The 13,422-nt window shown below is 39.0% G+C and overlaps 1 protein-coding gene across 3 annotated transcripts in view; it reads left to right on the plus strand.

Annotated features, from left to right (window-relative positions):
- insyn1 (inhibitory synaptic factor 1) overlaps positions 1-12,161 on the plus strand; it is an 89,591-nt gene extending 77,430 nt beyond the window's left edge. For all 3 annotated transcript variants that reach the window (XM_046863826.1, XM_046863825.1, XM_046863827.1), the window contains one exon: positions 10,607-12,161. In XM_046863826.1, coding sequence (XP_046719782.1) covers positions 10,607-11,413 — 807 coding nt within the window. In that variant the 3' untranslated portion in view covers positions 11,414-12,161. The remainder of the gene's footprint in view (positions 1-10,606) is intronic.
- Positions 12,162-13,422: the final 1,261 nt, after the last annotated feature.

The raw sequence follows: 13,422 nt of genomic DNA on the forward strand, positions 1-13,422 counted from the left end.
AACGCCCTGGCCGCTACCCCCTGTGTATGTCATTATAATTAGCTGCTAATGCTCAAAAGGAGGACTTCAAAGACCCAATTTATTTATACTGTACAAAAGCCAAGTGCGAGTGACATGTCTAACCAGTCTTAGATCAGTCTTCTTTACATGTGCTATTAGAAGCATCTGTTTCACACTCTCTCTCTCTCTCTCTCTCTCTCTCTCTCTCTCTCTCTCTCTCTCTCTCTGTTACTGCTCGGATAGACACTTATGGAGAGTGTGGCCATCTAAAACTCATCAGAAAATGATTGAAATAAACACAATAGAAGTTCACACTTTCTAGAAAGAGCATCCATAATCAACTAAAGACCTACTCCACATTTTGCACCAGCAGTAATGGAGTATCCCTGCAGCTCAGGAAAATATAGAGGATGATGAATTCCCCTCAGCGGGGTATAATAAACAGTACTGAGGAAGAGTCAACAGAGTCCGCTTTGCTTGGGCGAAAACAAAACTAAATTGAGCAGAGAAAAGCCCAAACTACAGGGATACAGGATGAGTGAAAGTCGCTCAGATGTTGTTCATAGGAAAATCAGCATGGGGATTAAAAAATGTTCACCTTAGTCATAGACACGTTTCTAATTGTTATCACAGGATGCTCAGGTTTCTGTCAGGTTCAGGGAGAAAATCACACTAGAAGCTTTATATAAAAATAAGCATGAAAACTTTGCTCAGCAAACTTTCTTTGAACGTCTTCTGGGACAAGACGTGACGTTGAAGATGTCTCTTGGAGAAAAAGGTGAAGTGTGCTCCTCCTACAAAGCTTCTTCGAAAAGAAATGTGATTAGTTTTGACAAAAGATGCTCGAATCATGACTTTAGTCTCAGAAATAAAAAGCACAGATCAGATGCATTTTTTTTATTTTATTTATTTGTTTATTTGTTCATTTATTTGTTATTTCGTTCATTCGTCCATCCATCCATCATCCATCCATCCATCCATCCATCCATTTCTTTCTTCCTCTCCTTCTTTCTTTTTCTTTCTTTCTTTCTTTCTTTCTTTCTTTCTTTCTTTCTTTCTTTCTTTCTTTCTTTTTATTTTATTAGAAATACAATGGACATATTTTTAAGTTAGTTAGTTAGTAGTTAGTTAGTCAGTTAGATGCCTTAAACTATGGTCAATTTGTCAGGTTTATTGCACAAGACTGCAGAACCCATAAGCCACTTTACCATGTCACATGATCTCATGCACCTGATTCACATTCACTCATAATTAGCACTTGTATAAAGATACACTTAACACCACACTCAGTGTCTCTATTTCCCCATGCTTCATGGCTCACACTTCAGATTATAGTGTTTGTCTTTATTGGTTTTCTTTTTTTTTTCTTTATTTTGAGTGTTTCATTCAAGCATTACGTTTCTCTTCACTTGAAATAGAAGATCCAAACCTGTGCATTTGTGCAATGCATTTGTAAACAAAGTCAGATCCATGAAGATATGGTTCACATGAGTCAGAGTGGAAGATTTCCTGCTGTACAAGTCAAACCTCAACCCTATTAAACACCTTTGGGATGAATGTGAACACTGACTGCACCCCAGGCCTCCTCACCTCATCTACATCAGTACCGGTCTTTATTAACACCCTTGTGGCTGAATGAGCACAAAATCTCCACACGCACACTTCCAAATCTAGTGGAACGTCTTGTGGAGGTTATTCTAACAGCAATGTATAATGATAATTATATGTAGTTAAAAAAATATGAATCTTATAGTGAGGTGTTTACAACGTTTTGTTTATATAGGAAGTATCTGAATCATAATGTTTGATCATTTTTGAGTTGACAATAACATTTTATAGATTTCTCTCATACTGTAATCTACTCACATTCATATTGTAAGTTGATCAGATCGACGTCAGCCTCTGCCTTGTCACCTGAGGTATGAATCAGTCACACAGTTTAAACACAAATCTCATCGCTGTCTCTTTACTCCACTGATCTCTGTTTCTACATCAGTAGGGAAATAAACGCTGATTCATTCAGACACTTGCATTCTCTTGCGTCAGTTTTATAGTAAAATGTCTTTTGATAGAAATCACTCTGAACCAGTTTATCCATTTTTAGTCATTGAAATTGTTTGGAATGTCTATTAATATTATTGCTCATGTTCAGGAAGCTAAAAAAGATTGTTTTATTGGAAGCCTGGCATCTTTTTTCATTTGTTGTAAAACTAATAAAAATTAAAATCCCAGCGCAAAGCAGTTCAAACTAAAATTGGAAACCCTCCAATGGCAGAAAACTTCAAATTACAGCTTGACCTTTTGACTGCTAGAAAGAAATTACAATGGAGTCTCCTTCCAAAAAAGCGATTGTGTGTGAAGGTGTTAATATAAAAAGTCTGTTAAATTACTTCAAATCTCCTGCTTAGATAATAATCCAATGAAAGTAAAAGTACCGTAATTTTCGGACTATAAAGCGCACCCAAATATAAGCCACACCCACTGAATTTGACAAATATTTTTATTTTAAACATAAATAAGCCGTCTACACTGAAACTAATGAACTTTACACAGGCTTTAAGGACAGTGTCTGTTACACGGGTGAAATATGTTGTGGCTCCTTTAGGAGCATAGCGGCATTTTGGGAATCGCCTGCCGCCGCATTTTTTCCGGTATGACTGCATGTGTGCAAGACAAAGATTATGTCCGTATTATTTTCTGATGCTCATTTCTAAGTTTCTTTGACGAACCCGTAACGCTGTTGCCAAGAAAAATAAAAAAGCACGAATTTTGGAAACCTGTCTGTGCTTATATGATTTCTGTTGCAACTGGAGTTAGCGAGCTCTCCCTTCACCCAGACTCAACGCAGTACAACGGCTTGTATCTAAACAGTAGCCTACCAAGAAAGTCATTGTTTACTGTCTTCCTCCTTCCTTTCACAACTATTTCTCTCAGGAGTTTTTCTTTTGGCATCGTCGTGCGTTTAAAAAACATCGTTTTTTTCTCCCGATGCCGTGCAGCTCAGAACACAGGTGAGGTGCGTTTTTTCGTTTCCGTTCGGAAATTTCATTGGTCTAATGTTTTTTGGCTTGAAGTTTGTGAAACCGGGAAAAACCCAGGAAAAATTAATAAATAAGCCGTTTCGTTGTTTAAGCCGAGGGGTTCAAAACGTGGGAAAAAAGTAGCGGCTTATAGTCCGAAAAATATCGTACTCCTTTTACAATTTGGGTTGAGTAAATGCGCTTTTCATATACATTTTAGCACAATGAAATTTGTTCTTTGCATATCCCAGTGATGTTAAGAAGCTGGGGTCAGCCATGATACAGCACCTTTAGAGCACAGAGTGTTAAGGGTCTTACTCAAGGGCCCCAAAAGTGGCAGCGTGGCGATCTGGACTTAAATCCCCGACCTTCCGATCATTAACCCACAAAGCCTTACAACTTCTCTAGAATTTGTGATGGACTGGATCAAAAGTACTGATTTATAAAAACGATATTTTAAAAATTGTCACTGTTCAGAATTAATCAGAATCAGAATACATGATTGATCCCAAGGAAATTGGGAAATTGTTTGGTTCAAATCAAATCAAATTTTATTTGTCACATCAAATCAAGTTGCAGTTGCTCACATAAAAAAAAATATGCAAAGATCAAAGTAATACAAATATTTAAATAAATATACATATTAAGTTAGATATTCAGTGAAATGAAATGTGTAGCAGCATGAAATGAAATGTGCAGCAGAAGTGAAAACAGATGGCAGAAAAGTTAAACTACAAGTGATTGTACATGTAACAAGTATTATTATTATTATTATTATTATTATTATTATTATTATTATTATTATTATGTGTTCTATTCTCCTGCACATCAAACCTTTTTATGGTTTTCTACACAGGGAACCATACCATATGGTTACTCTTGTTCTCTTACTTCAATGAAGAGTAGGATGGAATGATTTACTGAAATGTGGTAAAGTAAAATATTATACATTAAAATGGACTTTAAATCAAAGAAATGCCATTGACAGTATATTATTGCTTTTAGTTGAACAGGCTCCTCCCTGCTTCACTTCACAGACTCTCAGCGATCCCTAGAAGTGTGTGGCCATGATGTGTATATGGTATATGGTATAGTGGCTATTGTTTAAGGAGCACTTTTGGGTTGCGTTCACGGATCGCTGCTGCCAGTGCCATTTTGCAGGCGTCCTGGTCAGAGTGTCAAGTGTCACTCTCAGTTACAGCAGCCTGCATTCGGCCCAAACGGTGGAAAGAGGCCGCCTCCACTCTGACCTGCAATTACCCGACCCAATCTTTGCAGATGGAGCTCAGCTGGAGTCACATTCACACCACTACACACATACACATACCCATACACATACACACAGCACAGCATGGACAGGGTGGTACTGTTTACTGCACAGAGAGATACCATAAACCTTTCACATCTTGTATTATCAATAGTCAAAAAAAATAATTGACTTTCATGTATTCTTAAATTATTAATTCAAATTCAAATCCATTGTAAAAAGTGCTTTACAAATAAAATTGAATTGAATCAAGTAAGGCATCAATTGTGAGATGTCTTAATCTCGCCAGGGGTCCACAGAGTTTAGTTTCTCTGTATTAGAACATGTATATTTTTGTGGGTTTTTTTCGTGTTTCAAAGCACAATTTAAGCTCTTGTCTCTCTTATTTTTATCGATGTTGTCGGACACTAAAGCAGAGAGACGCTTCTTACCGCTCGTTTCGTCCTGCTCAGCTCTCCACTCGTCCACATGCCTCTCCTACCTACAAATATCCTGTAAAGTTTATATAGTACTTTAGTGTAAATTACTCTGTTTTGCTAAATTATGTACTGCAATTTGTTAGTCATTTAATATCAATAATTTGGACCATACTGATCACAATTCTTTGAGAGACTGGTGTTGGCTTATCTGAAGGACATCACTGGACCCCACGCAGTTTGCTTACTAAGCAAACAGGTCTGTGGATGATGCGGTGAACATAGGGCTGCACTTCATACTGCAACATCGGATCAAACCAAGGCCTAATGTGAGGATCTTGTTCGTGGACTTGAGTTCAGCCTTCAATACCATCATTCCAACACTCCTCCAGACCAAACTAACCCAGTTCTCTTTTCCTAGTTTAATCTGTCAATGAATCACCAACTTTCTGACAGATAGGCAACAGCTAGTGGGAATAGGGAAATTCATGTCAAACAGCTGTACTATCAGCCGTACTATGGTGCCCCCCAGGGATGTGTCCTCTCCCCACTGCTCTTTTTATCTTTACACCAACGACTGCACCTCTTAAGACCCCTCTGTTAAGCTTCTGAAGTTTGCAGATGACACTACAGTCATCGGCCTCATTGATGACGGTGATGAGTCCGCACACCGAAGCAAGGTTCAACAGTTGGCTGTCTGGTGCAGTCATAACAACCTGGAGCTTAACTCGCCTAAAACAGTGGAAATGATTGTGGATTTCAGGAGAAACCCCCCTGCACTCCCCCCACTCACCATCATAGAAGCACTGTGGCCGCAGTCGACTTATTCAGGTTCCTGGGCACCACCATCTCAGGGCCTGAAGTGGTACAATCAAATAGTATGTACTTCCTTTGGCAACTAAGGAAGTTCAACCTGCCAAAGGAGCTACTCAAACAGTTCTACTCATCCATCATTGAGTCTGTCCTGTGCACTTTGTTTACCGTCTGGTTTGGCTTAGCTACACAATCAGACATCAGAAGACTACAGGGGAAGGTTCAACTAGAAGCTTCTGTCACCAAAACAAATTTCTTGTGTAAACCAAGTGCATACATACTTGGCAATAAAGCTCTGAATCTTTTTCTTTGGAAAAAGGCTGAAGTCTGCAGAAGCCAAATCTGGCTAGTAGGGTGGGGGAGGAAGTGAAATCATGTTGTTTCAGACGAGAAACTCACCTGCAAGGAGAGCGAGGAGACAGGGTGTGCACGTGTTCAGAATAGCAGACGTGGTAATGCACATGGTCAGAATAGGAACAGTTGCACATCTCCCAATTTAAACTGGATGATGTCATTTGGCACACAGACTTATAAAGGTCAGTGCTCCCTGTGACTGTGCGTAGTGATACGTTTTTCCCTAATGAGCACACTAGTGCTGACAGTGGCTAGATAAAACTCCCTGAAATGATCTTAGAAAGAACCTTTGAGAGAAACCAGACTGAAATAGGAAGTATGTCCTCATCTGGGTGACACCAAATGCCAATTCATCATATTATTTCATCACTGTTTCAACAATGGACATTTGAGTGTTTGGGGTAATTGCAGCCCTAAACCATTGTAGCAAATTGTTCATATTAATTACAGCCGAAATCCATCTTTATGGTTCGTAAGCGGAACCATCCACAGTAATCTCACACATCTTTAGGCTGTTCATGTGGAACCATCCTCAGCTGTAGCGAGTGGGTTTTCAATTGATGAGAACTCCTTGTAAAAAGTAGGGCATCAGGATGGATTTGGTAGTTTAGAAAAGATGACGGGGATGTCTTCTTATCTTAGTTTACATTCGTCTACCTTTAAAATAGTCAACAATCTGTTCTAATTTGATATACGATGACTTGAATATTAGTATTTCTTTGTTTCATTTCTTGCCAGGCTTCCCATGTGGCCTGAAAGCTTTTTTTATTCAGCCTGGTGCCATATAATTTAGTTTAAACTGTATCTACATACATCTAAGGAAGATAAGGAGGTTTTTTTTCACCTTTGAATAATCCAGCTGCAAACTCCACCATTTTTGGGGATGGGGCCAACAAAAGGATGTGATTTTTAGTCTATAGACTGCAATTACGGTTGCAGGTCCTCATTGTGTTTCTTCCATTTAAAACACACTGTGTCCCTTCACTAATGACTTGTTCCTGATGTGTTCATTCATCCTTTTTGCACTTAGGCAATGTGTTTACCCAATAATTTACTCCATAGCCTACCCGCTCAGTGTGGCTCATAAGAAGAGAGAAAAAAAAAAAAAAGCTCAGGAATTTCATCTCATTGTAGCTCTGTTAAGCCCATCTGTGACCTAGAAAGCTTTAGCATCCGCCTTAAGCTCCTGGCACTGTTATCTAGCTGAATTGCTGGTGGAACTGCAGGCTACGTTATAGCACAGGGTGCGGGCGTGAAGCTCAATGCATGCTCATTTGTGTGATTTGGATTTATATTGGGGAAAAAACACTGTACTTTGACATCATTTCAATGCTGAGTTGGGTTTCTCAGAGCAGGAGGAACTGCAGTTATGTCGACGGCTGTAGAAATTTGGCGCAATCTACAGTGTTTTAGAAAAACGTGATTGCTGGTGGTCCTCATTTGTTTTTGTGCTGTTCAAGTAGATTATGATAATGGTATTAAAATGGAGCTTTATCTTGACTGACAGTTCACTTGTTCCTGGCAAAATGCGTTATTATGTTATGGTAGTAATTACTGTTAAAAATAGGGTGAGTCAGGACGGACCAGATGAAGAGGAAATTAGGTCACTGTTTTGATTGACAAAGGATTTTGAAATCATTTTTTGAAATGCCAGCATTTGGACCTAGTCAATTTCACTGATAAAATTAAATCCCTTTTTTGGTTGTGGTGGAAGAGGGAAATTGTATCTTGCTAACAAACCTGCCAAATACTGTATCACCAATTCATAAAACAATAACTTGTTCATGTTTCATACTCTAGGCCAGGGGTTATCAATTAGAGAACTGTGTTCTGGGTATGGACTGAGTAAAAAGTATATCAGTCAGTGGGGTCCAGTGTTTAAGATGGTTCAACTTACAATTTTTCGATCTTTCAGTGACAATAACGATGTAACCAAAATTGTATATGTGAAAATAGGCAAACGTAGCAGCGTGTCCACATGCCCACTGGCACATACATACTGTACACTATATGTAAGTATGGTATGTGCTTTTTGAGCCTCACATTCCACATTTAGTCCAAATTTTCTCTTATAATTTCCTCCACTCTTCTGGGAAGATGTTCCACTGGATTTTGTAGTGTGCTTGTGGACATTTGTGTTCATCAGCCACAATCAGGTACTGATGTAGGTGAGAAGGCCTGGGGTGCAGTTAGTGTTCACATTCATCCCAAAAAATGTTCAGTAGGGATGAGATCAGAGCTCTATAGCAGGCCACTCAAGATCTTTCTCCCCAAACAATGTAAACCATATCTGCACAGGGCCATTGCCATGCTGGAACAGGTTTTTGTTTCGAAGTCCACGTGAACGAAATATTTTATTATATCGCATCAAAAGACTGTACAAGTGTGTGCCTCCAGCTTTGTGGTAACAGTTTGGAGAATAACCACATATGGAAGGAAAAGTCAGGTGTCCAAATACTTTTGTCCAAATAGTTCTAGACCTAGTTCTGATTTAGCCAATAAAGTAGATCAGCTGTTTTACGTTATGTTAATCCTAAATTCATGTGGGTTTTCTCCAGGGTTCTTTGTTTCCTTACACTTGAAAATTGCTCCAGGTTTTAATGTGTGTTTATAGTCCCTGTGCTGATCTGGCACCCTGAGCATAATAAACTGCCTAATGAATGAATGAATGAATGAATACATAAATAAATAAATACATAAATGGACACATCAGACTAAAGATTAGCTATAAGGTTAGGAGAGCAGGACAAAAGAGGTGGAGTTTCAAGGACTGTTTTACATTTTTCATTACATTGGCTTCTTTATGGTCATCTAAAACATGCTTAGATGCATCAAGTAGAACTCCTTTTGGTTTGTCAATCTGTGAGACGATTACCAACACCATGAACTTACGCAGAGTAAAAAAAGTTGTTTCTTCAAGTTTTACATTGTTTTGTGATGCAAGAATTATAAAGAACGGTTCGATCCTTGTGTCTTGAACGAAGCTTGTGCTAGCCTTCATTCTGGGTGGAGAGAGAGTTGGCTAGAGAATAGGATTTTGCCTGAACAGAATTAGACTAACTAAAACATCTTGAAGTTTTGGTCAGGCATTAGTTAAAAAAAAGGAAAAAGGTGAAGGTGAGAGTAAAAAATAAAACATAACCACATAAAAAGTGTTTTATTTATAGCCATAAACAAACATGTCTTCCTTTCCACCTGACTTGAATTTAAACCTGCTCAGGCTAACATATGCTGCCAAAGAAAAACTATCAATAGCACTCCATACGCAACAATAAAGCAATCGTTTCCACAAGGTATAGAGCTTTTCTCTGCCTGGCAACTGACAACCAAATAGTTCCCTGCTGTTGTTTTTTTGTTTGTCTTTTAACGGTTATACTGTGTGTATGTGCATAAACCGTATTTAAAGCACATTGAGTGATTATAGACTCAGAGAGACAAGCGCACCGCGACCATTCATCTGTTAAATCAGTCAGAAAATCACTGATTTAACACATCGCGCAGAAGTCAGTGATCAGAGATACATTGTGCCTTTTACATCTGTACTGTGGCATAGGCAAGACCTTCGGATGTTGTAATTGCTTCTTTAAAAGCACTTTCTCTGGGAACAAATTGTGGACTTTATTTCTTTTATTCATATGCAATAATCTTTCCATAAGTCAAAAGAATAATATTCCAACTGAAAAATTGCAAGGACACATATATGAAACTTTATTCAACAACGTTTGTGCATTATTCCTAGTTACTGTAGGGCCTTCATAGTTTATAGGCCTTCATGGAATTGGGATGCTTTCAGAAAAGTGTAGCATCTATAGCAAGTATGTAGAAATGTAATATATACCATGTATTTCAGGAATTTAAAACAAACATTATGCTTGATATCAAAATACAAAGCAGAAAACATATAAAGTACCAAAAATACATACAAAATATTTGAATAAAAAAGTGAGGAAACTTTAGAACTTACTTTAGAAACCTACATTGGAATGTAGTCTCCTTTAATTTTTGTTGTTGTACCTTTGGAGAACATCCACAAAGATTTTAAGTATAACCCTACAACATTTATAAGTAACTATGAGCTCGTAATGAACCCTATTCTAAGTTCATATTTCGATCTTCATACCAAACTGAACACAGGTGACTTTCATGACTTTTTCCTCATTATCTTTCAACCAATTAAGGAAGTGTATTCAATTTGTTACAATTCACAATACACACAATCATTTTTAATGATTTTTGCTGAATTGGAGAGGTGCTGGATTGAAGCATTGGATATACAACTACCTAAAGACATAAGAAGTTTCCTTGTTTGGACAGAAACCCTTCTGGGTCTTGGGTGAAACCTTTTTTAGGAGTTTTGTTTACAGGACTAGAAACTGGGAAAGAAGCAAGAAGGAAATGATACCAGAGTGTAATAGTCCCAGTTCCAGATTCTTTCTATTTGAGATTGACACTGTGCTACTTATGTTGACTCTTTTGTGAGTTTTTTATTCGCCCTTTTTGCACTTAGCATTTGATGAATAATATGCAAGTCAAAAAAGACAAAATAAGGTAAAACTACAGCAACAACAAAAAAACCTTGGTGTTATTGCACCACATCTGACACTGATGAAAACTCATCATATGTTAACCAGATACAAGCTATCTAAATATTACACAGACAATATGCATAATTACCAATTTCCTAAGCTATGTGATCCAAAACTGCTCAGTGATCTCTTCCTTTTTTCTCATGTCAGGTGGTGGGTCAGATCGACAAGCTCACAGCAGACTTCGACTTCGACCCAGAGCCAGACGAATGGACAGTGGCGACAGCGAGCAGCACATCGAGTAGTGAACGTGGCCTCACTGAGGCATTCAGACTCGACTTCCTCAGCCACGATGTGCTTTCAGACGCCTGGGATTTCTGCGGCTACCGCAAAATGGCTCGGGAAGAAGACGACTTGCTGGAAGAGGAAGAGCCAGGGAGCTCGGCCTCGGCCACACCTACGCCCACTGTCAACACATATTCGCAGATGAACGGTGGCCTCCCAATCCCCAATGGACCTCTGATGGTCACTCCAGACTCTTCCAGTGAGGAGGCATCGAGTTCAACACACAGTCAAAAAACATCACGCAACTCGGGGACGAGAGAACGAGTTCGCTTCAGCGATAAGGTCCTCTACCACGCGCTATGTTGCGACGATGACGATGAAGAAGATGAACCAGAGGAGGAGGACGGAGGAGAGGATGATGACAAAGTGGACTGCGGGATGCCAGACACAGACAGCGAGCCAAGTCCTTTGGCGTCTTCACCTGTCCCTCCTCTCTCCTCTTCCTCCAAATGCTCAACCACTCTTCACAAATGGCGGGAAACCTCTTCGGCCGGACCATCGCCCGTTAAGATGGCTATGCTAGGGCCACACACTCTGCCTAGAAAGGGTCCATTAAAACCGGGCAGCCGAAAAAAACTGCTGCGCAACAGCAGCACTCAGACAGTCTCAGACAAAAGCACGCAAACAGTATTGCCATACGTCCCAGCGAAACAGAAAAGCAAAGAGCCCTAAGGAGACCTTCAACCGAAAGAGCAAAGCAAACTGAAAGAATATTTGAGTGACTGTATATTATTTAATATCAAACACATAGATACTAGATTAAAACACAAATTAATAAAATGAATTACTAAATAAAATAAATAATATATGGGAAAACAGTCTGACTTTGAAGTCATTCTACAGCTGGAGCACGTACACAGAGGTGCACTTCATGGTTCATGGTGCCAGTTTTTGTGGGAAGCATCATATATTTTCATACAATTATTTTATAATTAATATATACTGTATAAAGGTTCTCTATGCACAATAAATAGCTGGAGTGCTGCTTAAACATATTATATATATAAAAGCATATTTAGAGTTGGGTTATATATCTCTAATGAGGAATTTGACCCCAAAGTGTGCATATTGATTACGATTACAAAGTCACAATAATGAAGAGGAGGGGGGCTATTTTTTTTATCCAGAACTGCAGTTAGTAATATTACAATGAGGACTACTTATGCAGTATAATATTCATGGCACTATACCAAATTCCTGTAAAAAGCTTATTTGAATGCATTTTCCTATTCGTATAGCATCACATTTGTTAAGTTTTTGTTCATGTTTATCCAATGTTCTGCATTTATAACCTATAACCTATAATACACTGACAAGGCATACCTTTATGACCACCGATCAGGCAGAACATTATGACCACCTGCCTAATATTGTGTTGGACCCCCTTTTGCTGCCAAAACAATCATGACCTTTTGAGCATAAACAGCATGAACTTCTTCAGCAGTTTGAGCTACAGGAGCTCGTCTGTTTGCTCGGACCACACGGGCCAGCCTTCGCTCTCCACGTGCATCAATGATCATCGGCCGCCCATGAAACTGTCACTGGTTCATCACTGTTCCTTCCTTGGACCACTTTTGATAGATACTGACCACTGCAGAGAACATCCCACAAGGGGTGTAGTTTTGGAGATGCTCTGACCCACTCATCTAGAGATAACAAATTGGCCCTTGTCAAACTCCTTACGCTTTCGAATTTTTAATGCTTCTAACACAACATTAAGGAGAAATGGTGCACTTGCTGCCTAATATTTCTTACCAACTAACAGGTCCATGATAAGAAGATAATCAGTGTTACTAATTTAATTGGTCATAAAGTTATAATGTCATAATTTTATGCCTGATCGGTGTAATTAAAAGTATGATATTGTTCAATTTTCATTTTCTAGAATTTCTAGACTTTTTACAGGCAAGTGCTTGTGTTCTAAAGCGGTAATACGGATGTTAATGAATTACCCAATTTTGACCAATTCTACTCAAGAGATGTATGGTGACCTTCAGGTTGCAAATTGCATGCAAGTAATTTCAGTTATTCCACCGGGCAACCTAGGCAATCAACTTTAGTACGGATCTTGCGCATAAATATTAAGATGCTTGAAAAATATTGTTTCAGTACATGAGCCATACTGCACAACTCATTCTTATACATATCTGTTTTGATTTTATGTCATTATTTGCCCTCACCTTACAACTACAGTATATCATGGTGTCATGGGTATTATGAATATACTGCAGTATATTATCCTGGGCACTAATATGAGAAAAGCAAGCTGACCTTAAACCATGGTTGTTGTCCTTGATTTTTTATAAAGCATTCCTGTATAACACTTCATCTGCAGCTGAGTTTGAAAGTGGTTCGAGCAAAGAAACACAATTTTTTCGAGTGTGCTTCCTCTCCTCTGTGACATTTAGCCATCAACACCACCGCCACCAGCAGCACCACCCTCCCTCTCCATGAACTTGTAGGCCAAGGTTGTTGGGGGCGACAACTTAAAACCCAGAGCACAAAGCTGAGATGCAAAAGGTTATGTCTCTCCATTTGGAGGCCCGGTAGGGAGTTGAGACTCAATAGTACTGTGTTTTATTCACAGGGATGATGCCAATAGGGTCCGATCGATAACGTTGGTTCAAGGCCCAGCGAGTGGGCTTCTACACTGTGTGCTCAGAGATTCTATAACAAAACCT

Source organism: Silurus meridionalis, chromosome 13 (assembly GCF_014805685.1).
Source record: "Silurus meridionalis isolate SWU-2019-XX chromosome 13, ASM1480568v1, whole genome shotgun sequence".
NCBI classification, from domain to species: Eukaryota; Metazoa; Chordata; class Actinopteri; order Siluriformes; family Siluridae; genus Silurus; species Silurus meridionalis.